Consider the following 24,273-nt stretch of genomic DNA (forward strand, 5'->3'; position numbering starts at 1 on the left):
CCGCTTATATACAGTACCCGGAACAGCCCCCTCATCCAACCAGGCCAATCCTGGTCGGTCAAACTTCCTACCACAGATCTTGATGGGCGGGGCGACTGGCAAGCTCCATCCGGGGACCCAGGGGTCGCCTTCAGTAGCGATCGCCATGCAGCCTGGTAACTTATGTTCAATACATAACACTCCTCCCCCCTAGCTCAGGACACATAGTCCCGCAAGTAAGTGGGGGCCGTGTGCTCCCGGGTAGACCGCCTTGGGATGGCTGGGGGAGTCAGAGCGGTCGCCGGAGCTGCTGGGGCCACGGCCGCAGACGGGGTGACTATTTCCCCTTGCGGGAGAACCGCCGGTGTAGGGTTGTCTGCACCTTGCAACTCGTTTGGTGTCCCTGTTCCCTGGGAGTCGCCCTCGCTACGGTTGGACTCTACCTCCCGATTGGCAGGAGCGGTCAGCGGTGTTGGGGTAGATCTCTGTGGGGCCGCGGCAGTGAGCTCCTCTTTGCCCCGTATTGCGGCCGGTTCTTCCAGCAATGTGAGGCGACGTATTTGGTCTATATGCCTCCGCAGTACACTGCCTCCCACTGTGGACACATCGTAATGGCGGGACCCGGTTACTCACAGCACCCGGCCTTCTACCCACTCGGGGCCGCACCCATAGTTCCTAGCGTATACTGGGTCCCCTGGGAAGAATCCCCTGGCTGCTTTTCTGATCTCCGGGTAATTTCGGATGTCGGTGGCTCGGTCGGGGTGCAGCCTATCTAATCTAGTGATCAGCTTTCGTCCCATCAAAAGCTCGGCTGGGCTGACCCCCGTGACTGGGTTGAGCGTTATCCTATTATCGAATAGGAAGGCGGCTAGGCGGTGGTCCCAGTCCCCCTGCACAATGTGGCCCAGTGCTTCCTTCGTGGTGCGCACCATCCGCTTGGCTTGGCCGTTGGTGGCCGGATGGAAGGGGGCGGACCTGATGTGTTGTATCAGGTATCTCTGCATGAACTCCCGGAATTAGCCGGGAGGTGAAGGCGGTCCCGTTGTCTGAGACAATGGTGTCCGGAATGCCGTGTGTGCTCAGGGCCCTTTGTAGTGCCCGGATCGCCGCCACCGGCGAGGTTGAAGCTACCGGAATAACTTCCAACCACTTGGTGTATGCATCCACCAAGATGAAGAATATTTGGCCCTGAAAGGGCCCTGCAAGGTCGATGTGTATTCTAGACCATGGCTTTCTGTGTGCTTCCCAGCATTGAGCGGGGTGCTGGGCGGTTTGGGTCGGGACTCCTGGCAGGTTTTGCACCTCCAGACCCACCCTTCTATTTCCTCGTCCATCCCCGGCCACCATACATAGCTGCGTGCTAAGGCCTTCATCCGTACAATACCTGGATGCATTTCATGAAGGGCCCCCAGCACTTGCTTCCGCAGCGGGGGGGGGGGACCACCACCCTGCTCCCCCATAACAAACACCCCTTGTGGGTGGATAGTTCTTCCTTGTGTGTAGTGTATGCCCTGAACTCTTCGCCCTGTTTTCCCTCGGGCCAGCCCCTCACCACCCAGTCGAGGACCCGCGCAAGTACTTTGTCTTGCCCCGTAGCTTTCGCTACCTCTGCTGCTTGTAGGGGTCTCTCTGGTAGCGTTTCGATGAGCATCACATGGTGGGCTGGGGCCGGATTGGGGCCTATGGAGGGCAGTGGTAGGCGGCTGAGGGCGTCTGCGTGTCCCATCACCTTGCCCGGCCGATGGACTAGGGCATATGTGTAGGAATTGAGGAACTGATTCCACCGCAAAACACGCTGTGAAAGAATCTGGGGCGTTTGGAGGTCCGGGGATAGGAGGCTCAAGAGCGGTTTGTGGTCCGTGGCTATGGTGAAACGTCTCCCGTACAGGTAATCATTAAACTTATGCACCCCTGCCACGATCGCTAAGGCCTCCTTATCTGGGCACAGTTCTGTTCCGCTGGGGTCAGGGTCCTCGAGTAGTAGGCTACCGGGACCTCCCTCCCGTCCGGGAGTTGGTGACCCAGGACTGCGCCCACCCCGTATGGTGACGCGTCACATGCTAAGTTCACTGGTAGGCTCTCATCAAAATGGTGGAGCACATTATTGGATACGAGCAGCCCTTTGACTGCTTGGAACGCTGCGGCCTGCTTCTTTCCCCAGACCCACGGGGCATTTTTGTGTAGGAGTCTGTGGAGGGGTCCAGCTAGAACAGCTTTGTGGGGTAAGAACGAATGATAGAAATTTAATAACCCCAAGAAACTTTGTAGCTCCGCCTTGCTCTTGGGGGTGGGGGCTTCCACTATGGCCCTGGTTTTGTCCGGCGTCGGGTGGATTCCCTCAGCGTCAATTGTGAACCCCAAAAACTCCACCCTCAGTACCCCAAGGGAACACTTTTCTCGCTTAACTTTCAGACCAGCCTCTTGGAAACGGCGGAGGACTTCTTGCAGCTGGTTGCTAAATTCCTCCACGTCCGGTGCGGCGATCAAAACGTCATCGAAAAATGGTTGCATCCCGGGAATCCCTTTGAGGAGAGAATCCATCAGGCTCTGAAACACCCCCAGGGCCACGCTCACCCCAAACTGCAATTGCCGCACCTTAAACGCCCCCCTGTGGGTTACTATGGTCTGCGTGGTGGCGTCCACCAGCAGCTGCTGGTACACCTGAGCCAAGTCAAGTTTCCCAAAGATTTTGGACCCCGCTAGTGCTGCCAGAACGTGGCTGATTACTGGAACGGGGTAGGGGTTATCCTGTAGTGCCTTGTTAATGGTGCACTTGTAATCGGCGCATATGCGCACTTCCCCATTCGGCTTCACCGGGGTTACTATTGGGGTCTCCCACATGGCGTAGGCCACGGCTCCAGCACTCCCTGGGCTGTGAGGTGGTCCAGCTCCGCTTCCATTTTAGGTTTCAGAGCGAATGGAACCCGCCGGGCCTTCAGCCTTACGGGTCACACATGGGGATCTAGAGGTAGGGATATGGGAGGCCCCTTGTAGCATCCCAGGGCCCCGTCAAACACCCCCAGGAACTCCTGGCACACGTTTTCGAATCCCCACGTCCCCAGCTGTTGTACCCCCACAATCTTTATTCCAGGGCGGCCGGAACCAGGCCAGGCCCAAGAAGGTGGTGAGCTGCCTCCTTTTAACCACCAATATGTCGAGTTTATCCTTAAACCCGTTGTACTCCACCCCCACCGTTGCCCAACCCAGGATTTCAACAGGATTTTTTTGAAAGTCCCGAAGCACGAAGCATGCCGGTCGCAGTCTGGGCAGGCCACATGGGCACAGCTTCCTTAAGGATTCCTCCGAAATTATGGAGTTGGAGGAACCTGAGTCCAGTTCCATCAGGCAGGGGTTGCCCTCTATCCTGACCAAAACCTTGACCTTTGGGGGGGTATCGTTAGGCACGTTCATTACCTGCACGAAGGTTGAGGCAATCGAGTGGTCGAATTCCTGCTGGGTGGTTTGGCAGTGGTGGGTGTTCTTGGCCTGGCAGGCCCTTGCGATATGGCCCATCTTGCCGCAGCTTCTGCAGACCACATTGCGGTAGGGGCAGTCTTGACGCTCGTGTTGGTCTCCGCAGCTGGCGCACTTGGTGGCGGCTGGTCTGTCAGTCGGTCGGGGTCACTGGGACGCACGTGGGCCCGTCCCCGTTTGGCGGCGTAGCTGGAGTGCCTCTTCCTCGTCTGGTTGGGTGGGGCCCGTCTCTTTCTGATGGACAGCTTCAGACCTTGTCTTGGGGAAGGTCTTCGTGGTCTGCTCGAACGCGACGGCCTCATTGAATGCGCTCTGGAGTGTGAGCTCTTCCCTCGTGAAGAGCTTCTGTTGCAGTCTTTCGTACCTCAGGCCCCAGGCGAAACGGTCCCTCAGGGTCTCTTCCAGCTTCTCGTAGCTGCAGTTGCCCGCGATTTGGCGGAGAGCAGCCAGGTAGTCCGCTGCCGATTCTCCCGCCTCTTGATCCCTCTTGTGGAAGAGGAACCTGCGGGCGACGAGTGAGGGTTGGGGCAGGAAGTGCCCGGTGAGGAGTCTGATTATCTCCTCGTACGTCTTCTCCGTGATCCTCGCGGGGGCCGAGAGACCCTTGGCGATCTCGAACGTGGCCTCTCCGCAGACGCTCAGGAGGACGTCTCTCTTCAGGCTGTCCTCCGTTATCCTGTTCGCTCGCAGGTAGCATGCGACCCACTCCATGTAGGTCTCCCACCTCTCTGGGGTAGCGGGGTTGAATTCTTCGAGCTGGCCCGTGGTTCTGCTCTGGTTAGCCATGGTGGCTGCGACGGCGGGCGCATCGGTCTACAACCAGTATGCCTTCTTTGTCTCTGACTGGATCCGCGAAGCCCCTCTGGATGGGCTGGCTAGGATCCCACCTTCATCGCCACTGTAATGTACTGAGAACCGAGACGGTTTGAAGGCAACATAGTTTATTCAGTAGCACATTACAAGAGAGCGAACACGCGGGCCGGGACCGCTTATATACAGTACCCGGAACAGCCCCCTCATCCGACCAGGCCAATCCTGGTCAGTCAAACTTCTCGCCACAGATCTTGATGGGCGGGGCAACTGGTGAGCTCCATCCGGGGACCCAGGGGTCGCCTTCAGTAGCAATCGCCATGCGGCCTGGTAACTTATGTTCAATACAAAAAAATATTATTGGCAATTGAAAATTATTATAGTTCTTTTACCATTATACCAGAATATGTATCAGATACTCTGAATTAACAGCTTTCATTTTTAAAAAGTATCTGTCCCTTTGCTTGCAGAGATATGCCTTTATATCTTTACAGTGAAAGGTGATGGAGGCTTACATAAAAAAGGCTAAAAATTCACAGAGTCAGATACACATATTGCTATAGCAATACAGAGATACAACATTATCCAACTGGTGTTTAATGACTTCATAACTTACTATGAGGTGTTGTAATAGTAGGGGATCTCCATATTTATAAGTAAGGGGTGGGTAGAAATGTAAAATGAATATAACAACCTATTTACTGGATGGAACTAAGGAAATATTGCTATCAAATTAAGTTTAAGAAGAAGAAGATGAAGAAGAAGATATTGGATTTATATCCCGCCCTCCACTCCGAAGAGTCTCAGAGCGGCTCACAATCTCCTTTACCTTCCTCCCCCACAACAGACACCATGTGAGGTGGGTGGGGCTGGAGAGGGCTCTCACAGCAGCTGCCCTTTCAAGGACAACCTCTGCCAGAGCTATGGCTGACCCAAAATTAGAAGACTGTTTGTAAGACTGGATTTGTTAGACGACTGGATTTGTAATATTATGACAATATGAATGCATTGTTAGAGTTTTCTATGAGCTGCGTAAAAATTGCAAATGTAGAAGGGGGATATCTATGTATATTTATGTTTTGTTATTTCTTACTTATTATTTTTGCTTCTTTTTTTCTTTATTTATCTTTGAATTCTTTAAAACCGAGTAAAACCTTTGAAACAAAACAAAACAAAAAACCCTGCCCTGCTGACAGGTGGTGAAAATAGCTGTGTGGTGGTGGCGGGGGTACTGGAAAAGTCCGAATTTTCCCATCCACAGGCAGAGATTCAGGCTTTACTGCAACCTTTCCCAAAACTTCAGAGCAAAGCAGAGTTGGAAAATATTAGAAAAAATTTAGGGAAACTCCAGGAGATGCACAAATGCATACAATGCTGTGAGAAGTATGAAAAAGCCATTTTCCAACAGCATGGAACTCACATGGAAACACCCCACATCACAACTGGAGAATTGTTGATATGCCAATGAGTGAGATTTCACAATTCATAGTACAGAATAACACATCCTGAAAACAATGCAGCATAAAATGGAAAGAAGTGTGGTGGTGTGGAGGGAGGAAAGTTACTTTTAAAATGTCACAGGCAATTAAATTAAAACTATATTACCTAAATAGAAAGTACCTTACTTTCAGAATTCCTTTTTATTACATCTCTATTCTCTTTATGAAAATGCCTTCCTGAACGGTTCTGTTTTACAAATTCTGGAGAATGATAGAAGTGTGGAAGGATACAGTCTTTCTACAGGGGTTACCTCTGTGAAGTATGCTGTTAAGTTCACTATATGGTATGTTTGGACTAGTCACATTTCCTCCCCTATGTGTCTATGTGTCAGAACTATATTTATTTATTTATTTATTTATTATTACTTTCCATTTATATCCCGCCCTTTCCGCAAGCGGACTCAGGGCGGCTGAGGTGAGGAAGAAGAAGACGACTGCAGATTTATACCCCGCCCTTCTCTCTGAATCAGAGACTCAGATCAGCTTACAATCTCCTATACCTATATTTTCTCCCCCTACAACAAACACCCTGTGAGGTGGGTGGGGCTAAGAGGGCTCTTACAGTAGCTGCCCTTTCAAGGACAACCCCTGCAATAGCTATGGCTAACTCAAGGCCATTCCAGTAGTTGTAAGTGGAGGAGTGGAGAATCAAACCCGGTTCTCCCAGATAAGAGTCTGCACACTTTTTTCTTCTTCAGCAAATCATTCCAAAGAATTATTATATAGTTATAGTTACAGGCATTACAATAGAAAGTAACATTAGATAAGATAAGTAAATATTGTCAAACAGTTAAGATACAATTAGAGGTATCGTTACGAACTACTAATAAGATAAAATGAGCATTCATGAAAAATAATAATAATAATTTTTATTTGTATCCCGCCCTCCCCGCCTAGGCGGCTCACGGCGGCTAACAACCTTTTATACATGTACAATAATAAATAAAAAACTTTAAGTTTAACAATAAAAAAAAATTTAAACATTATTAAAAACCAGTTAATATTTAAGAATTCATAATTTAAATTACTTTAAGTTAATCTGGCAGCAATGGTGGCATTCTGACGCTGGTTTCTGCCAGTTTAAATAATTCTGTGATAATATAGGTCCTTGAAATATAGGTCCATGCTGTTATAATTATTACATGAAGAACTAAATGAATATTGAATGGGAATTATATAAAGCATTGAATAAAGAGTTCCAAATAAAGAGTTCTACTCCTATGTCATAGCATAAAAAAAAAATTGTGTAAGAGGGAAAAGGAGAACAATAAAAATCTTATATTAAAAGCATAGCAAAGACTTTTGAAAAGAATTATAGGAAGAAATTTCCTGATTGAAGATATATTCTACGAAAGGGAACCATTTAGCCGTAAAATAAGAGGTAGAAAAGGAATCGGAGTGAAGTAAGTAGTCAGTAATTTTGTCCATGATAACATGTTCCCAGACTTTTGTAAGCCAAGCAGTTGTGGTGGTAGCCTTTGGTACTTTCCATGAGGAAGCAATAGTGGCCTTAGCAGCTACTAAAAGACTAATAATTAGCTCACTACGTATTTTGGGAACATTCAGCGAACCCAAACGTTTAAAAAAATTAATTCTGGAGCAAAAGGAAGTTGGTAGGAAGTGATATTCTTAATTATTTGAAGAGTGTCCAACCAAAAATTTTGTATCACTGGACACTCCCACCAACAGTGTGTGTAAGTGCCAAGTTGACTGCATTTTTTCCAGCAAAGAAGAGAGTTTGACTTAGAGATAGTAGCGAGACGGACAGGTGAAAGATACCATCGGTGAAGGATCTTGAAAGATTGCAGTCTAGTGATGACCACTGGTGAAGAAAATATTGAGGATGAATATATCGCTGGCCATTGTTCAGAAGATAGTGACATATTATAGTCTTGATTCCATACTAGTTGATATCCCATCTTAGTAAAACATCATATATGACAGAAATGAGGCCTTTGACATGAGAAAATGAAGAGTCCAATAAACATTCAAAATTTGTTGGTTGAGAGCAAAAAACTTTTGGGAGATCGATCTTAGAAATGGCATGATTTAATTGTAGGTAGAAAAACCATGGAATAGAGCTGTAAAGCTTTTTCTCTAGAATGGTTCTGGAGAGCAAACCTGATGCAGATGAAATATCTTTAAGACAACTCATATATGCCGAATACCAAGATTTAGATAAAGAAGAAGAAGACATTGGATTTATATTCCTCCCTCCGCTCAAGAGTCTCAGAGCGGCTCACAATCTCCTTTATCTCCCTCCCCACAACAGACACCCTGTGAGGTGGGTGGGGCTGAGAGGACTCTCACAGCAGCTGCCCTTTCAAGGACAAGCTCTGCCAAAGCTATGGCTGACCCAAGGCTATGCCAGCAGGTGCAAGTGGAGGAGTGGGGCCAAGAAGATGGCGTTCAACACGCCGATGGGGCAGTTTGAGTACTTGGTGATGCCTTTCGGTCTCCAGGGGCCCCCGGGAGTGTTCATTAACTTTATCAATAAAGTGCTGAGAGAATATCTGTACAAGGGGGTAGTGGTGTACCTCGATGACATCATTATCTATTTGAAAGATCTAGCTGCCCACGTCCAGCTGGTGAGGAAGGTGTTATCTACCCTGTATGAGCATAAACTGTATGCGAAATTGTCTAAATGTGAATTTCACCAGACGGAACTTGACTATTTGGGGTTTCGAGTATCTGGGAAGGGGTTAGCCATGGACCCAGCCAAAATACAGGCGGTGTTGGACTAGGAACCCCCTAGGACACGTAGACAGCTCCAATTGTTCCTCGGGTTCGCAAATTTCTACAGGGGGTTCATCCAAGGGTTCGCCCAGGTGATGCTACCCCTAACGGACCTACTAAAGACTACGGGGAAGGAAACAGAGGCAAAAAAGCCTGGCGCACAGTTAAATTGGTCCTCAGAATGCCAACGGGCTTTTGATAAATTAAAGCGCCTGTTCACAAGTGAACCAGTCCTGGCCCACCCAGACGAACTGAGACCCTTCGTGGTCCAATGCGACGCCTCCGATGTGGCCGCAGGAGCAATACTGATGCAGAGGGGAGGCTAAGACCCTGCGTCTATATTTCTAAAAAGTTTTCGCACGAGCAGCGTAACTGGTCGGTCTGGGACAAGGAAGCATTCGCAGTGACTTTTGCATTGAAAACCTGGCGGTCTTGGCTAGAGGGAACGAGGGTTCCGTTCGAAATCTGGACGGACTACAAAAATCTAGAGGCTCTCACGGGGCGCTGAAAACTAACTGCCAAGCAGATCCGGTGGGCCGGGTTCTTTGCCAAATTCGACTTTACTCTTAAACACATTCCCGGCTCGAAGAACTTTTTAGCTGATACCCTATCTAGGCTACCTCAACACGAGAGCCAAAGGGAGGAAGTGATAGACTCCCTCATTACCCCCTCCGCTGTAGCTGGGGCGGTGACTACTCGATCAGGAAAGAAAACGAAAACCCCAGAGCCGTGGGGGGGCAGCAAACTGATCGAAGAAGCAGAGAAGAAGGGGGCAGACAGACCGAGTGAGGTGGTGAAGGGGGAGGGAGAATTTTGGTACCACGAGGGGAAGCTGTATGTTCCCAAAATCCTCCGCCCAGAAGTTTTACAGAACTGCCACTGCAAAAAGCTGGCCGGCAACTTTGGTTATGTAAAAACGCTGCACGTGGTCAACAGGCAGTTTTGGTGGCCACAAATGAAAAAAGACATCTCAGAGTTTGTGGCCTCTTGCCCCGTTTGCATCATGGCTAAGAAGCAGGGGGGCAAGACACCAGGCTTTCTCCAACCTACCCCCACTGCCCATAGACCGTGGTCGGTGGTGTCAATAGATTTTATAGTGGAGTTGCCGGCTTCTCATGGCAAAACAGTGATCTTGGTGGGAGTGGACACTTTCTCTAAGCAAGCTCATTTTATCCCTTGCAAGCAGCTCCCCACAGCCAAAAAGCAGGCCTATTTATTTTTCCAACACGTTGTGAAATTACACTCATTTCCCGACAAGGTCATTAGCGACCGCGAGCCACAGTTCGTTGCCAATTTCTGGCGGGAGTTTTGCAAATTAGTGGGCATGGAGCAGGGGCTGAGTTCTGCCTACCACCCCCAGACGGACGGACAGACGGAATGCATGAACGCTCTTCTGGAGCAATATTTAAGGAGCTACGTGAATTACCAGCAAACAAACTGGGTTGAGCTGCTCCCCTTTGCTGAATACGGGTACAACAACAGCTTGCATAGCTCAACTAAAACCACTCCATTTCAAATTGTCAATGGCTATGAAGGAAAGCCTTTTCCCTCGCTCCCCAGTGACCAAATGACTTCCCCTCCCACCTCCTGTCAACAATGGTGGGAGAAAATCAGAAAGGGCTGGGTGATCATACAAGAAAACCTAGAGGCGGCCAAAAGAGACTATAAAGCCCACTTCAACAAAAAGCACTCACCCGAGTGGGAGTTCAAAGTGGGAGAGATGGTGTTCCTTTCTACTAAAAATCTGCCTCTGCCCCAAACTTGTAGGAAGTTGGCGTACAAATATCTGGGTCCATTCAAAATAAAACGAGTAATAAGGTGACAGTAGAACTGGAGTTGCCTAAACTGTTTAGTAAAATCCACCCTGTTTTCCATTGCAGTCTTCTGCGGAAGGATCCTGGAGCCCCAACCTATTCGAGTGCGGGGTCAGAGTCATCATGAGGTGCGGGAGGTGCTGGATGCCAAGCTGAAGAGGGGGGTCTTGTATTTTTTAGTATGTTGGAAATACTTCCCCCCTAGTTGTGATGAATGGGTTAAGTCATCAGACCTAAGGGCCCCCCTCCTGCTGAAGAGATTTTACCTACTGCACCCAGACAAACCCCGAGCACGAGCTTAGGGGAGGCAGTATGTCAGCCGATGTAACCTTACTGAATGAAATGCTTAGCTGCACTGTAGCCATCTTTAAACCCTGTTACTAACCATGAGAAAGCGCCTTGCATATCAAAGTACAAAATGCAGATGTTACCAATGCTTACCGTGAACCTTCATTTCCCTTGATACTAACAAAAGCAGAAATTCCACTCTTTGAAGATAAGGCGCCTCCAGGGACGGCTCTGGACTGTCCCCGGAAGACTAGCAGTAACAATAAGATAAGAGAACAAGACCATGTGAATCTTTGCACCTCACCTCAACAATGTTTAGAATTGTGGCTTTGTATGACTCCCTTTGATGTATCCCCATATAGCCATCCTCCTAATGCTATAATATATCAGTCTCAATTTCCCTGTGCTCAGATACTTATGGATTACAGAATAAAGCCTAATTTTGCAACAATTCAAGGTCTGGTTGATTCTGAGGTCCCATCGTCTGACATTCTTGGCTCTGAATCTGTCCTGGTGGAACACTCTCCCAAGTGAGATTAGGGCCCTGCAGGGTCTACTTCAGTTCCACAGGGCCTGTAAAATGGAGAAGTTCCGCTGGACCTTTGGTTGAGGAGACAGGTATTCCATTATTCTGGCCACTTCTGCCTCACTCACCTTCTGACAGCTATTTTTTAACTCATTTTTTTATTATAGACTCATAAGAACATAAGAACATAAGAGAAGCCATGTTGGATCAGGCCAACGGCCCATCAAGTCCAACACTCTGTGTCACACAGTGGCAAAAAATGTTATATACACACATACACTGTGGCTAATAGCCACTGATGGACCTGTGCTCCATATTTTTATCTAAACCCCTCTTGAAGGTGGCTATACTTGTGGCCGCCACCACCTCCTGTGGCAGTGAATTCCACATGTTAATCACCCTTTGGGTGAAGAAGTACTTCCTTTTATCCGTTTTAACCTGTCTGCTCAGCAATTTCATCGAATGCCCACGAGTTCTTGTGTTGTGAGAAAGGGAGAAAAGTACTTCTTTCTCTACTTTCTCCATTCCATGCATTATCTTGTAAACCTCTATCATGTCACCCCGCAGTCGACGTTTCTCCAAGCTAAAGAGTCCCAAGCGTTTCAACCTTTCTTCATAGACTCATTACAATTACTACCTGTTCCAACAGGTAGGTGTACCATAATAACAAATCAAAAACAACACAACTTAAAGATATCTCATGTGTTACCATTCCACATATATAATGTCTATTTATATTTTCTATTTTTTTATAGCAGAGGAATAATTAAGCTTAACAACACAACGTAAAGATATCTCATGTGTTACCATTCCACACCACTTTATTTATATATATATATATATGTGGGTGCGTGTGTCTATTTATATTTTCTATTTTTTTACAGCAGAAGAATAATTAAGCTTAACAATGCTAATTTCCCTAACAGATTTTTAAAACTTAGTACCACAAGCATTCAATATAACTTCTTATTTTCCTTCTTCTTCTATATCTTGATTATTCCTTCTACTCTCAAAAAAAGAAATCCATAAAGAATAAATTCTAACTATATATCTCAGTCCCTGGAAACCTTAAAATTTAAGATCAAGAAGAAACTCTTTCTTCTTCACCTGGACTGAATTAAACAAGGAGGGATATTACCCAGGTGCTCTCACCAGCTGTCCCCACCCAGCCCTTAATTCTGAAATTAAAATCAATAAATATAAATTATAAGTTTCTTCATCTTTTCCCTTTTCTTGTTGCTTCAGTTTCTTTTAAATAGAGTCCATATTTTCTTCCAGATTGACATGAACTTTCTCAGTACATGCACGAGTTGTCCTTAAAGGGACGAGAGGAGAGCATTCCTTTCTCTTATTAATGTAGGAGAGGAGGGAGTTAATTTAGAGAGTAGTATCTCACCCGAGGCTGCGTCATATGCTGTAAACGAAGTGGAGCCTTTTTGGACACATAGTTTGCCTGATTGTAGCCATTTATATTTAATTTTTAAGTCCTGCAATTTGGCAGTTGTGTCCTTAAGGTCTCTTCTGATTCTTAAAAATACAGGAGGGAGATCCGGAAAGACCTGAATCTTTAACCCCTGGTAGTCCAAGCCTCCTCTCTCCGTAGCCTCTGCAAAGACTCTTTGCCTCATTCGATAATCCTTAAACTGCACCAAAATATCTCTGGTATAAGACGAATTGTCTTCACATACCTTGCCAACACGATATGCTTTTTGAATGAGTGGGAGAATTTCGACCTCCAGGTGGGTTACTTCAGCAAGCCAATGTGTCATGAATATATATAAGTCCATTTCAGCTTCCACATCTGATTTAAAACCTCTAAATTTTAAGCACAGCTCCCAGCTACGAAAGTTCACTGTTAAAACTCGTTCCCTCATCCATGCATCTGATGTTGTCTCTTGAGCTTTTTTTAACGCTTCTTGTGCTGTCTGGGTTGCTTGTTTACAAGAATTCTCTAATTCATCCAGACGCTGACACATTGGATGCATAGAAGTTATGTCCTCTCGTATTTCTTGTCTTAACTTAGACATAGCTTGAGACAATAAATTCACCGTGAGAGGACTTTCTTCAGCTGGTTCCTCATATCTCTCCAACCTTGCGTGGGAGATGGAAGGCAGTTCCAAGAAATTAGTTAAAGGCTGAAAGCTTTTTTCCTTCTGCTTGGTCTTTCCCCCTCCCTTTCGGAGGCATCTTTCAAAAGTTCAAAAAATATAGTTTAAAGGGGTAAAAAAAGATATAACTTTGGAGACAGCTGGGAGAGCGTTAGGCAAAGGCTCCTGACCGGATATTGGTCAAAGCCACTCCCCCCTTCTGACAGCTATTTAATTGCTTATGGGGGGTGTCTGCCCAATTCCCTTTCGATCTTGGGCATTGTTATAGACTTCTGAGCCATCTGGATTTGTTAATTATTGTATTGCAGAATTGTTTTACTGTTTTATTCTATTTATGTTTTAAATTTGTCATGAGCCACCTTGAGACCTGCATGTGGGGAAGGACAGGATATAAATTTAAACAATAAATAAATCTAATATCAGCATTCAACATGGTCAACTACGATCTTATGACCAACTGCCTCACGATGGGGATATATGGGGCAGCTTTACATGGCTAGTCTCATTTCTCCATGTGTGGGAACAGATGGTGGTGCTTGGGAAGAGGACATTACCATGTTACCCTCTGGTGTGCAACATCCCTCAGGGGGATGATCCTCTTTCCTATGCTAGTTAACATCCTCTCTTCTATACTATTTAATCAGAACACCGTTGACACCCAGCTATATTTGATGATGGATGGCCAGCTGGATACTGCCCCAGATATTCTAGCCAAGGGTCTGAATGTTGTGGCTGCATGGCTAAAGCAGAGTCAACTGAAACTGAATCCAGCGAAGACAGAGGTCCTGTACCTAGGTCGTGGGACAATTGGGTCAGGGATCCAGCTTCCAATTCTGGATGGGTCACCATTAAGACCTGAGCTAGTGGTAAAGAATTTGGGGATGATCTTGGACACGTTACTTTCATTGGAGGCCTAAGTCACAGCAGTTGTAAGATCTGCACTCTTCCCAACTGGTCCCTTACCTCTCTCCCCACAACCTAGCTAATCCACCTTCAGGCTGGATTCCTGTAACTTGCTTTATGCAGGGGTACCCTTGAGATTGATTTGGAAAATGCAGATGGTCCCAAATGCAGCACTGAGTATCCTGACAGGGACACCACTGAGAGCCAATTTTCCTTCGAAGCTCCACAGTGTTATGAGCAGAAATTCTACCTCATGAGAGAGAAAAAGCTAGTAGTGTTAAAGTTGTGATGAGTGTACATTTGACTATCATATGAAATAGTTATTTAGATTTCTTCCATAAGAATGTAAAAATCTCAAAACAAATTATTTTAAATTATATTTAAATTATATTTTAAGAATAATTTAAACATTATAAGAGAAAACTGCATCGAAGGGTACTAGAAGAACTTGCAGAAATAATTTCTGAGCCTCTGTTCATTATTTTTGAGAATTCTTGGAGAACAGGTGAGATGCCCAGTGGTTGAAAACAGGTGAAAGTTGTCTGCAACTTCAAGAGGGGAGAAAAGGAGGATCTGGGTAACTACCTACCCATCAGCTTGATGTCTATACCTGGAGAAGTTTTAGAACAAATAAACCAATCAGTCAGTCTTTGAGCAATTGGAGAGGATAGCTGTGATTACTGTGGTTTTCTCAAGAACGGACTAACCTTATCTCTTTGTTTTAGGAAGTTACTACCTCGGTGGATCAGGGGAATGCTGTAGACATAGTTTATCTTGATTTCAGTAAGGGTTTTGATAAGGTTCTACAAAATATTCTTGTTGACAAGTTGGTAAAATGTGGTTTGGATCCTATTGCTATTTGGTAGATCTGTAACTGGTTGACAGATTGCACCCAAAGAGTGTTTGTTAATGGTTCCTGATCCTTTTGGAGAGGAATGACAAGTGGAGTGCCTCAGGGATCAGTCCTGGGACCTGTTTTGTTCAACATCTTTATAAATTATTTGGATGAGGGAGGGAATGCTTATTATATAGAGAGGGGTAATAAATACTGTAAAAGGATGATCTTGAAAGGATGGAAAACTAAGCTAAAACAAATAGAGTGATTTTAATGAGAATTAATGTAAAGTCCTACATTTGGACAGGAAAAATCAAATGCATAATTCTAAAATGGCAATAATATGTATGAAAGGAATCTAGGGGTCTTAGCAGACCATATACTGAACATAAATCAGTAGTGTGATGTGGTAGCTAAAAAGGCAAATGTGATTTTGGGCTGTATCAACAGAAGTATAGTGTCCAGATTACACAAAGTGTGGCATTGACTTACTCTGCTCTGGTTAGACCTCACATAAGGTATTGTGTTCAGTTTTCAGCACCGCAATTTAAGAATATAGACAAGATGGAACATGTCCAGAAGAAAGCAACAAAGATGATGTGTTTGGAGACCAAGTCCTATGAAGAAAGACTGAAGAAGCTAGATGTTTAGCATGGAGAGGAGACAACTGAGAGGAGATATAATCACCAACTTCAAGTACTTGAAGGGCTATCATATAGAGGATGGCGTGGAGTTGTTTTCTGTTGCCCCAAAAGGTCAGACCAGAACCAAGGGGTTGAAATTAATTCAAGAGTTTTCAGCTAAACATTAGGAAGACAGAGTAGTTCCTTAGTGAAACAGGGTTCCTCAGGAGGTGGTAGGCTCTAGTTCTTTGGAGGTTTTTAAACCAAGGCTAGATCTGACAGCAAAGCTGATCCTGTGAACTTAGGCAAATCATGAGAAGGAGGGCAGGAAGGGTTGCATCTCTGCTTAGTTTTTGTGGCCTTTTTTTACATACCCAGGGAAATGGGTCAGGAAGCAAGTTTTCTCCAGACCAGTTTGGCCAAAGATACTGGAGCACCCCCCCAAAAAAAATCTTCTGGGCACAGAGCAGGAGCCACTGGGGATGTATGTGTGGGAAGGGAATTATTTGTGAATTTACTGCATTGTGCCAGGGGTTGGACTAGATGACCCTGGAGGTCCTTTCCAACTCTATGATTCTAACAGGATTTATAGGCCAACTCTCCAAAGAATTACTTAAGACGAAGTAAAAACAAATAATACAAGCTTAACATAAACTGGTGAAAACCATCTGTAAAAGCCAGTATGAAATTTATTTGTAAAATCTCCATGAAGAAACTGTGAAACGTCTGTGCTCATAAAAGCTGCAGTATGCAGGTCATAAAACTACCAGCTAAAAAACTGTAAGATAAAATTCAATTAAAAGCGTGGGTAAAGAAACATTTTGGCCTGTTGGCTAAATTAAAGGATAGGCACCAGGCAAGTCAGCATTCCAAAGGCCAGGTGCCACTATTGAAACAGCCCTCTCTCTGGTTGTCCCCTCCCCTTCACTGCTGCAGGTGGGGTGATAGTGTCAAGCATTGTATACTCATTTTATATTATAGAAGCTGGATTTCAGAATTGTTACTTTTATAGTATAGAATCTAGATTTTAGAGTTGTTACGAGCCCAGAATTAAATATGGGCACATCAAAGTAGCAGCCCCCACCTTCCTTCTTTCACTTTTACTAACAGATGCGGGAATGTCCTCTTTGAAGATAAGACCCGGTTTGGAGGCCCTCCCCCCGTTTTAGGGTCGTCAGAAAGCGGGATGGAAGGGAAATGTCTGCTGGGAACCCTATTATTCCCTATGGAGATTTATTCCCATAGAAAATCATGGATAATTGATCTGCCGGTATCTGGGTCTCTGGGGGGGGGGCTGTTTTTTGGGGTAGAGGCACCAAATTTTCAGAATAGCATCTAGTGCCTCCCCACAAAACACCCCCCAAGCCAGGGGGCCCAATTCTATGAGCCCCGAAAGAAGGTGTCCCTATCCTTCATTATTTCCTATGGAAGGAAGGAATTGAAAAAGTCTGCCGTCCCTTTAAATGTGATGGCCAGAACTCCCTTTGGAGTTCAGTTATGCTTGTCACAGCCTTGATCTTGGCTCCACCCCTAATGTCTCCTGGCTCTACCCCCAAAGTCCCCAGATATTTCTTGAATTGGATTTGGCAACCCTAGAACCAGCACTTTAAACTGGACCTGGAAACAGATGGGCAGGTAGTGCAGATCCTTCAGCACATCCTTCATTGATGTAAATTCTCTATTCAGCCCCCTAAAACACCGTGTTTGTAGCAATTTGAAGTTGATTTTCAGGGTGAGGTGGAATGTCTAAATATTTATTTATTTATTTATTTTATTATTTATATCCCGCGCTTCCCACCAAGTGGCTCAGGGCGGCTTACAACATAGGATCCCACATAAATAGGGTTTAAGCATTTAAACAATTAAAATAATTAAACATTTAAAACATTTAAAACAATAAGACATTAAAAGCAGCAGAAGTCTAATAAAACCACACTTAGTTTCTTGTGCCGGTTAGTTATAGGCCAGCCGGAAGAGGGTTGTCTTACAGGCCCTGCGGAACTGAGCAAGGTCCCGCAGGGCCCTCACCTCTTCCGGCAGCTGGTTCCACCAGGAAGGGTCCATAACAGAAAAGGCCCGGTCCCTGGTAGACTTTAGACGGGCTTCTTTTGGCCCAGGGATAACAAGGAGGTTTTGAGTTCCTGATCTCAGTACTCTCTGGGGAACACGTGGGGAGAGACGGTCCTTCAGGTAGGCAGGTCCTAGGCCATATAGGGCTTTAAAGGTAATAACCAGCACCTTGTACCGGACTCGGTGAGTTATTGGCAGCCAGTGCAGATCCCGGAGCCCCGGCCGGATGTGCTCCCTTCTTGGGAGCCCTAACAGCAGCCGGGCCGCGGCATTCTGCACTAGCTGCAACTTCCGAGTTCGACACAAAGGCAGCCCCATGTAGAGAGCATTGCAGTAGTCCAACCTCGAGGTGACCGTGGCATGGATCACTGTTGCTAGATCGTCACGCTCCAGGAAGGGAGCCAACTGCCTTGCCCACCTAAGATGAAAAAATGCGGACTTGGCAGTGGCTGCTATCTGAGCCTCCATCGTTAAGGAGGGCTCCAATAGCACCCCCAGGCTTTTGACCCTGTTCACCGCTATCAACGGCGCACTGTCAAAAACTGGCAGGGGGATTTCCCTCCCCGGACCCCGACGACCCAAGCAAAGGACCTCTGTCTTCGCTGGATTTAGCCTCAGCCCGCTCAGTCTGAACCACCCAGCCACAGCCTGTAACGCCCGGTCCAGGTTTTCTGGGGCACAGACCGGTCGGCCGTCCATAAGCAGATAGAGCTGGGTGTCATCAGCATACTGGTGGCAACCCAGCCCATACCTTCGGGCAATCTGGGCGAGGGGACGCATATAGATGTTAAATAACATCGGGGAGAGAACCGCCCCCTGAGGCACTCCGCAATCATGCGTGCGTCTCCGGGATAGCTCACCCCCAATCACGACCCTTTGTCCCCGACCTTCGAGGAAAGAGGAAAGCCACTGTAAAGCTAACCACCCCCAAAGTCCCCAGATATTTCTTGAATTGGACTGGGCAACCCTATGTCAGATGGCCATCTAGCCTCTGTTTACAAACCTCCAAGGAAGGAGAGCCCACCACCTCCCGAGGAAGCCCGTTCCACTGAGGACTCGCTGTAACAGTCAGGAAGTTCTTCCTAATGTTGAGCCGGAAACTCTTTTGATTTAATTTCAACCCATTGGTTCTGGTCCTACCTTCTGGGGCCACAGAAAACAATTCCACACCATCCTCTAGATGACAGCCCTTCAATTATTTAAAGAAGGTGATCATATCACCTCTCAGCCGCCTCCTCTCCAGGCTAAACATGCCCAACTCCCTCAACCTTTCCTCATAGGACTTGGTCTCCAGACCCCTCACACCATCTTTGTTGCCCTCCTCTGGACCTGTTCCAGCTTGTCTATATCCTTCTTAAAATGTGGTGCCCAAAACTGAACACAATACTCTAGGTGAGGACTTACCAGAGCAGAGTAAAGCGATACCATCACATCATGTGATCTGGACACTATACTTCTGTTGATACAGCCCAAAATTGCATTTGCCTTTTTAGTTCACCGCATCACATTGTTGACTCATGTTCAGCGTATGATCCAATAAGCCCCGATATCCTTTTCACACATAGTACTGCTAAGACAAGTCTCTCCCATCCTGTACCCATGCATTGAATTTTTCCTACCTAAATGCAGAAGTTTACGTTTCTCCCTGTTAAAATTCATTTTATTGATTTTAGCCCAGTTTTCCAGCCTGTCAAGGTTATCCTGTATCCTCTTTCTGTCTTCTACTGTATTTGCTACCCCTCCCAATTTAATATAATCAGCAAATTTAATAAGCATTCCCTGTATTCCTCCATCCAAATCATTTATAAAGATGTTGAACAAACAGGTCACAGGACCGATCCTTGAGGCACTCCACATGTCACTCCTCTCCTTTATAAGTAGTAAAATTTAGTATCTTTCCCTGTGTTCCTTGTCAGTTTATTATATTCTAAAATATCCTTCCGAGGTCGGTAAAATGAGTACCCAGCTTGCTGGGGGTAAAGTGTAGATGACTGGGGAAGGCAATGGGAAACCACCCCGTAAAAAAAGTCTGCTGTGAAAACATCTTGATGCGACATCACCTCAGAGTCGGAAACGACTGGTGCTTGCACAGCAGACTACCTTCACTTTAAAATATATTACCATTATTTGAATTCATTTTAAATATAGTTTTGTAATTATAGACTGTTGTTTTCATCAGCTCCTAGTCTGTTGTTATTTTCAGCATTATAGTTAAATAAAAATATGGGGAGAAAAAATACAGGATAATACTTGTTTTGCCAGTAAATCTTTTTGACAGTCTCACCAGCATTACATTTACCTGGTGATAACCTCCCAAATGGTGTAACCTTGACTGTTCTTCCATTTTTATTTATTGGGAACAGATGATGAATCAGGACACAGGACTGCAGTCTCTTCCAGCTCTTTTCTTGTCCATAATTCTGTGGCTCTGCTAAAATACCTGAAGAAGCGGACTGCTTGTGGCCCCATAGCTAAAGACCAAGTACTGCTCACAATCAGCACAATGCATCACGCCTGCAAGGCTGACCATGTCACTGCCAACATGGCATTCAATGTGAAAATCAGAAATGCCTGGGGGCCTACCCAACTCCAGAAAGCCCAGCTCAAGAAGTCTCTGGCTCCCAAAAGCTCAAAGTCACAAGACATGGATCCATCTACTCAGCTGCAACAGCTGAAGACTACAGGTGGCACTCTAGGTATCAACAAGATTTCCATCCCCTACGAAACTAAAACACTGCAGCTCAACTTAAAGAACTCCCTGCTTGGGGATAATGTGCAGTCTTTCATTCCTGCTCCTTCTGTTACACATTCAAAGTCATGCAGTAGCTTGGTAGGAAAGAAAAAGACACATTCTGGCCATGCCAGAATATCATCTCCATCAGTAGGTGGGCAGCCACTAATTGGGTTCTTTACAAGCTCCAATGAAGCCCTCAAAGTACCTCGAATGAAGATTGCCCAACCTGATGTCGAAGTAGTCTCACATCCAAAAAAACATGCCTATACCTACATACCAAACCCATATCGGCTCAATGTTGGATTCAGGCTGTTGGCACCACAACAAATGAAAGAGTATGAAGAAGCTAAGGTATTTGAGTACCAAGCCAATCAGACAAAAGTTATAGCAGACCGACAAAAAGAGTGCAAGCTTGCCTGGTTAAGGAAAATTAAAGGTCTTCCAATAGATGGTTTCACTGAGGGCAAAACTGCTGCCCCTGAACTTGGACAGAATGTTTTCATCTGAACTCAGCTTTTCAAAGGTACCAATTTCTTTCAGACATGCAAGAATAAAATATAAGCTGTGATTAATAGCACAAATGAAGAATAAAGAATAATTATAAAAAATACGTGTTTCTTATTAATACAAGGGAAAGTGAAAAGCCTTAGCAAACTAATTATTAAACATTCTACACAAAGACGAGAGTTATCATGTATGTAAATAAGGTAACAACTGCACAAAACCTCAGTCCAAATCAAGTACAAAAGTCAATGAGACCATACAGTGGACTTCTGGTCAGAGATATTTAAATCCAAAAGTTAATGAACCTGGCAAGGAACGAGGAATCCAGAGTTGGTGTCACTCATTCTAAAGATGTAAACCTTCCTCAGCAAAGTTAAGGAGTTGGCAGGAACACTGTATGAGATAAATGACCTTAGAGCTGGCACAGTTGGCATATGAGGTATGTGTTTTCTCAAAATCAGGCAAAAATCAAGTTTTTGTATCCCAAGACTGTCGGCATACAGCACACAATATTTTAAAACATTTATTTATTTATTGCACTTGTATCCCGCCCTCCCCAAATGGGCTCAGGGCGGCTTTGGAACCACATGGATTAAAATCAATCATTTGAACTTTCCTGTTTTTTGTAAACTTTTTTAATAATGATTTCATGTACAAACATTTTTTTATACTTAACAACATGTCTCTTTAAGAGTTTTTGTGCTCTCTGCATCCAGTGGTAGCCATTCTGTCAACTTCTTAATAACATAGATGGGCTTATAGTATTCTTGCCACATTTGAGAAATGCCGAGCACGATGTGACTTGCTGGTTTATGAGTGGTCACCATCTTTGTACACTTTACCCATTGTATAACAGAGCTGGTGAGTAATTTAGTGAGTGACTGCTTAAGGTAAATGCTTGTTAGTTAGAATTCATATTAGATTTTTAGCTTTTCAGTGTGACCCACAATTTCACAGAATGTGGAGGCTCTTGCCCCATATGAAATTTTCCTTGAATTAGTTAACACATGTTTGAGAGTCTCTGTGCTCTTTATATCTAGCTGTAGCCATTCTGTAAACTTCTGTTTAATATACATGGGCTTTTAGTATTTATTTATTTTTATTTATTTTTATTTATTTAGGATTTATATCCCACCCTTCCCACAAGTGGCTCAGGGCGGCTTCCAAAAATTGGTCAACATAAAATTAAACACTTTTAAATATATAGGCAATTAAATATTTAAAACAGTTAAAACCTTAAAACCAATAAACATTCCAGTTACATATAAAACAGATGGCTGGCAAGCTACATTGAGTTCTCATCTTAGCTATTGTTACCACACTTGAGAAATGCTGATCATGATGTGATTTGTTGAAGTTTACGAGAGGATCCTATTTTTGCATGATTGAAAATTCATTCATCTTACAGCAGAGTTGGTGAGCAGTTTACTTTGTGACTGTTTAAGATAAACTTTAGTTCATGTTAGTGTTCATATTAGAATTTTCAGTGTGGCTTACTGCCCCACCCACAATTTAATAGAACATGGAGGCTTTTGCCCTAAATGAACTTTTTCTGTATGTCCAAGGACTTACTTGTGCTGAGGAAAATTTACATACTTGGAACTGAGTGACAGCAACTCTGGATTCCTTGCCAGGTTCATTAACTTTTTGATTTAAATATATCTGACCAGAAGACTTGGACTTTTGACCACTATATGATCTCATGGACTTTTGTACTTGATTTGGACTGAGATTTGTGCAGTTGTTACCTTATTTACATACATGATAACTCTTGTCTTTGTGCAGAACGTTTAAAAATTAGTTTGCATAAGGCTGTTCACTTTCCCTTATATTTATTAATAAGACGCGCATTTTTGACAAATATTTTTTCTTTATTCTTCACTTCTTGCACTACCAATCACAGCTTATATTTTCTTCTTGCATGATTGTTACTGTGATTCCCCTAGTTTCTTTCTTTCAAACAAACTCAAAAGGGAAAAAGCTGATACTAGAGGGGTTGCAGGCTGTATGAATCTTTGCCTTCAACTGCATCCTTCTTTCAGGACATTGTGACAAATTATACTCAATTATTCATAATACTTCAGATGTATATAAACATCTGGCTATATTCTACCAGTACGCATGCCAGCTTGCACTGATTTCATACCTGCAGTTTGGTCATCACAAAACTCCAAAGAAACCGGGACTTGTTCTCCTTTGGACAACAGGTTTGGACATTGATTACTTTTTTAAAAATTAAAATATTTCAGATCCATTTTTTAATATGAAGTTGGGGGGGGGGGGAAGGCTTGGGTTATTATACCATTCTTTTGCAGTGTGGGACAACAAGAGACCAAGCAGTCCAATTCTACCCATGCTTGCTCAGAAGTAAATCCTGTTGATTTCAATGGGTCTCATTCTTAATTGTGTACTTCAGGTTAGCATGGTCACTAAAATTATGCAGCAGAGGTAGGACAAAATGAATAATTACAACTGGCAGATTTGGACAGTGGTCTTCCCATGTACATCAGTACCCTCAGATGGACCACAGAGTCCCTCCTTGGTTGTAAGCTCTTACTGAGCTGCCATCCCCCTCTGCTTTTTGGAAGGTACAATGCCTTTCTGCCTCTTGGTATGTATTCTGAGAAAAGCAGAACAGCAAGGTAAGATCACTCAGTAGTGATTTGTTGCCTCTGACCTGCCTTGTTCCTCACTGTGATTTACCTCCTATAGCTTAGTTTGCATTTTCTGTCACAGATGTTTTGGTGTTCTGCCCATGCCAATGTCATATGATTTCCAGTTGTATTCTTGTAGCTCACTAGATTCTGATTATAAAAAGCTCAAAACTGCTGAACTATAATAACAAAAACTCCTACTTAAAAGTGGTATACAATATGTTGATATTCAATCAACTACTGCTTGTAAAGGGTGGGGAGACACTGATACAGGTGACAACTGACCTAGAAAAAATATTTACAGCAGTCTGAAGTATTTTTGTGGGTGGCACAAGAAGATATAAGTATGAAAGAGTATGAACTTGCTTCTACTTTTTATCAAGGGGGTACACTACACATGGCAATAATATCGCGAGCTTCTGCTTTATCTGAAAATGTTTCACTCGAAAGTAACCATGAAAATCTGAGCCGCAGATAAAAGAATGGTCAACTCTATTAATTCATGAGCTGTTGTTGAGAAGTCCTACTGATGTAATAAATCCTGAGACGAGCCGCTCTACATGCGTGGTTTCTTTTTCTTCGACAAAATAATAAATACCCCCTTCCCCAATCAATACTACTACTTATGCAGGCATCACAGAGGCCTGCTCCCAATCGCTGCCAACCGTACAACCAAGTACAAAACTGGCACCATCGTTGCCAATTCAAATAAAACT

At 44.6% G+C, this 24,273-nt stretch overlaps 1 protein-coding gene across 1 annotated transcript in view; it reads left to right on the forward strand.

Annotated features, from left to right (window-relative positions):
* LOC132581737 (F-box and WD repeat domain containing protein 10B-like) overlaps window positions 1-20,921 on the forward strand; it is a 159,599-nt gene extending 138,678 nt beyond the window's left edge. The window contains exon 14 of the mRNA XM_060253132.1: window positions 20,029-20,921. Within this exon, the coding sequence (XP_060109115.1) occupies window positions 20,029-20,906 (878 nt within the window). The 3' untranslated portion in view covers window positions 20,907-20,921. The remainder of the gene's footprint in view (window positions 1-20,028) is intronic.
* Window positions 20,922-24,273: the final 3,352 nt, after the last annotated feature.

The sequence above is a fragment of the Heteronotia binoei genome, chromosome 13, assembly GCF_032191835.1.
Source record: "Heteronotia binoei isolate CCM8104 ecotype False Entrance Well chromosome 13, APGP_CSIRO_Hbin_v1, whole genome shotgun sequence".
Classification (NCBI taxonomy): Eukaryota; Metazoa; Chordata; class Lepidosauria; order Squamata; family Gekkonidae; genus Heteronotia; species Heteronotia binoei.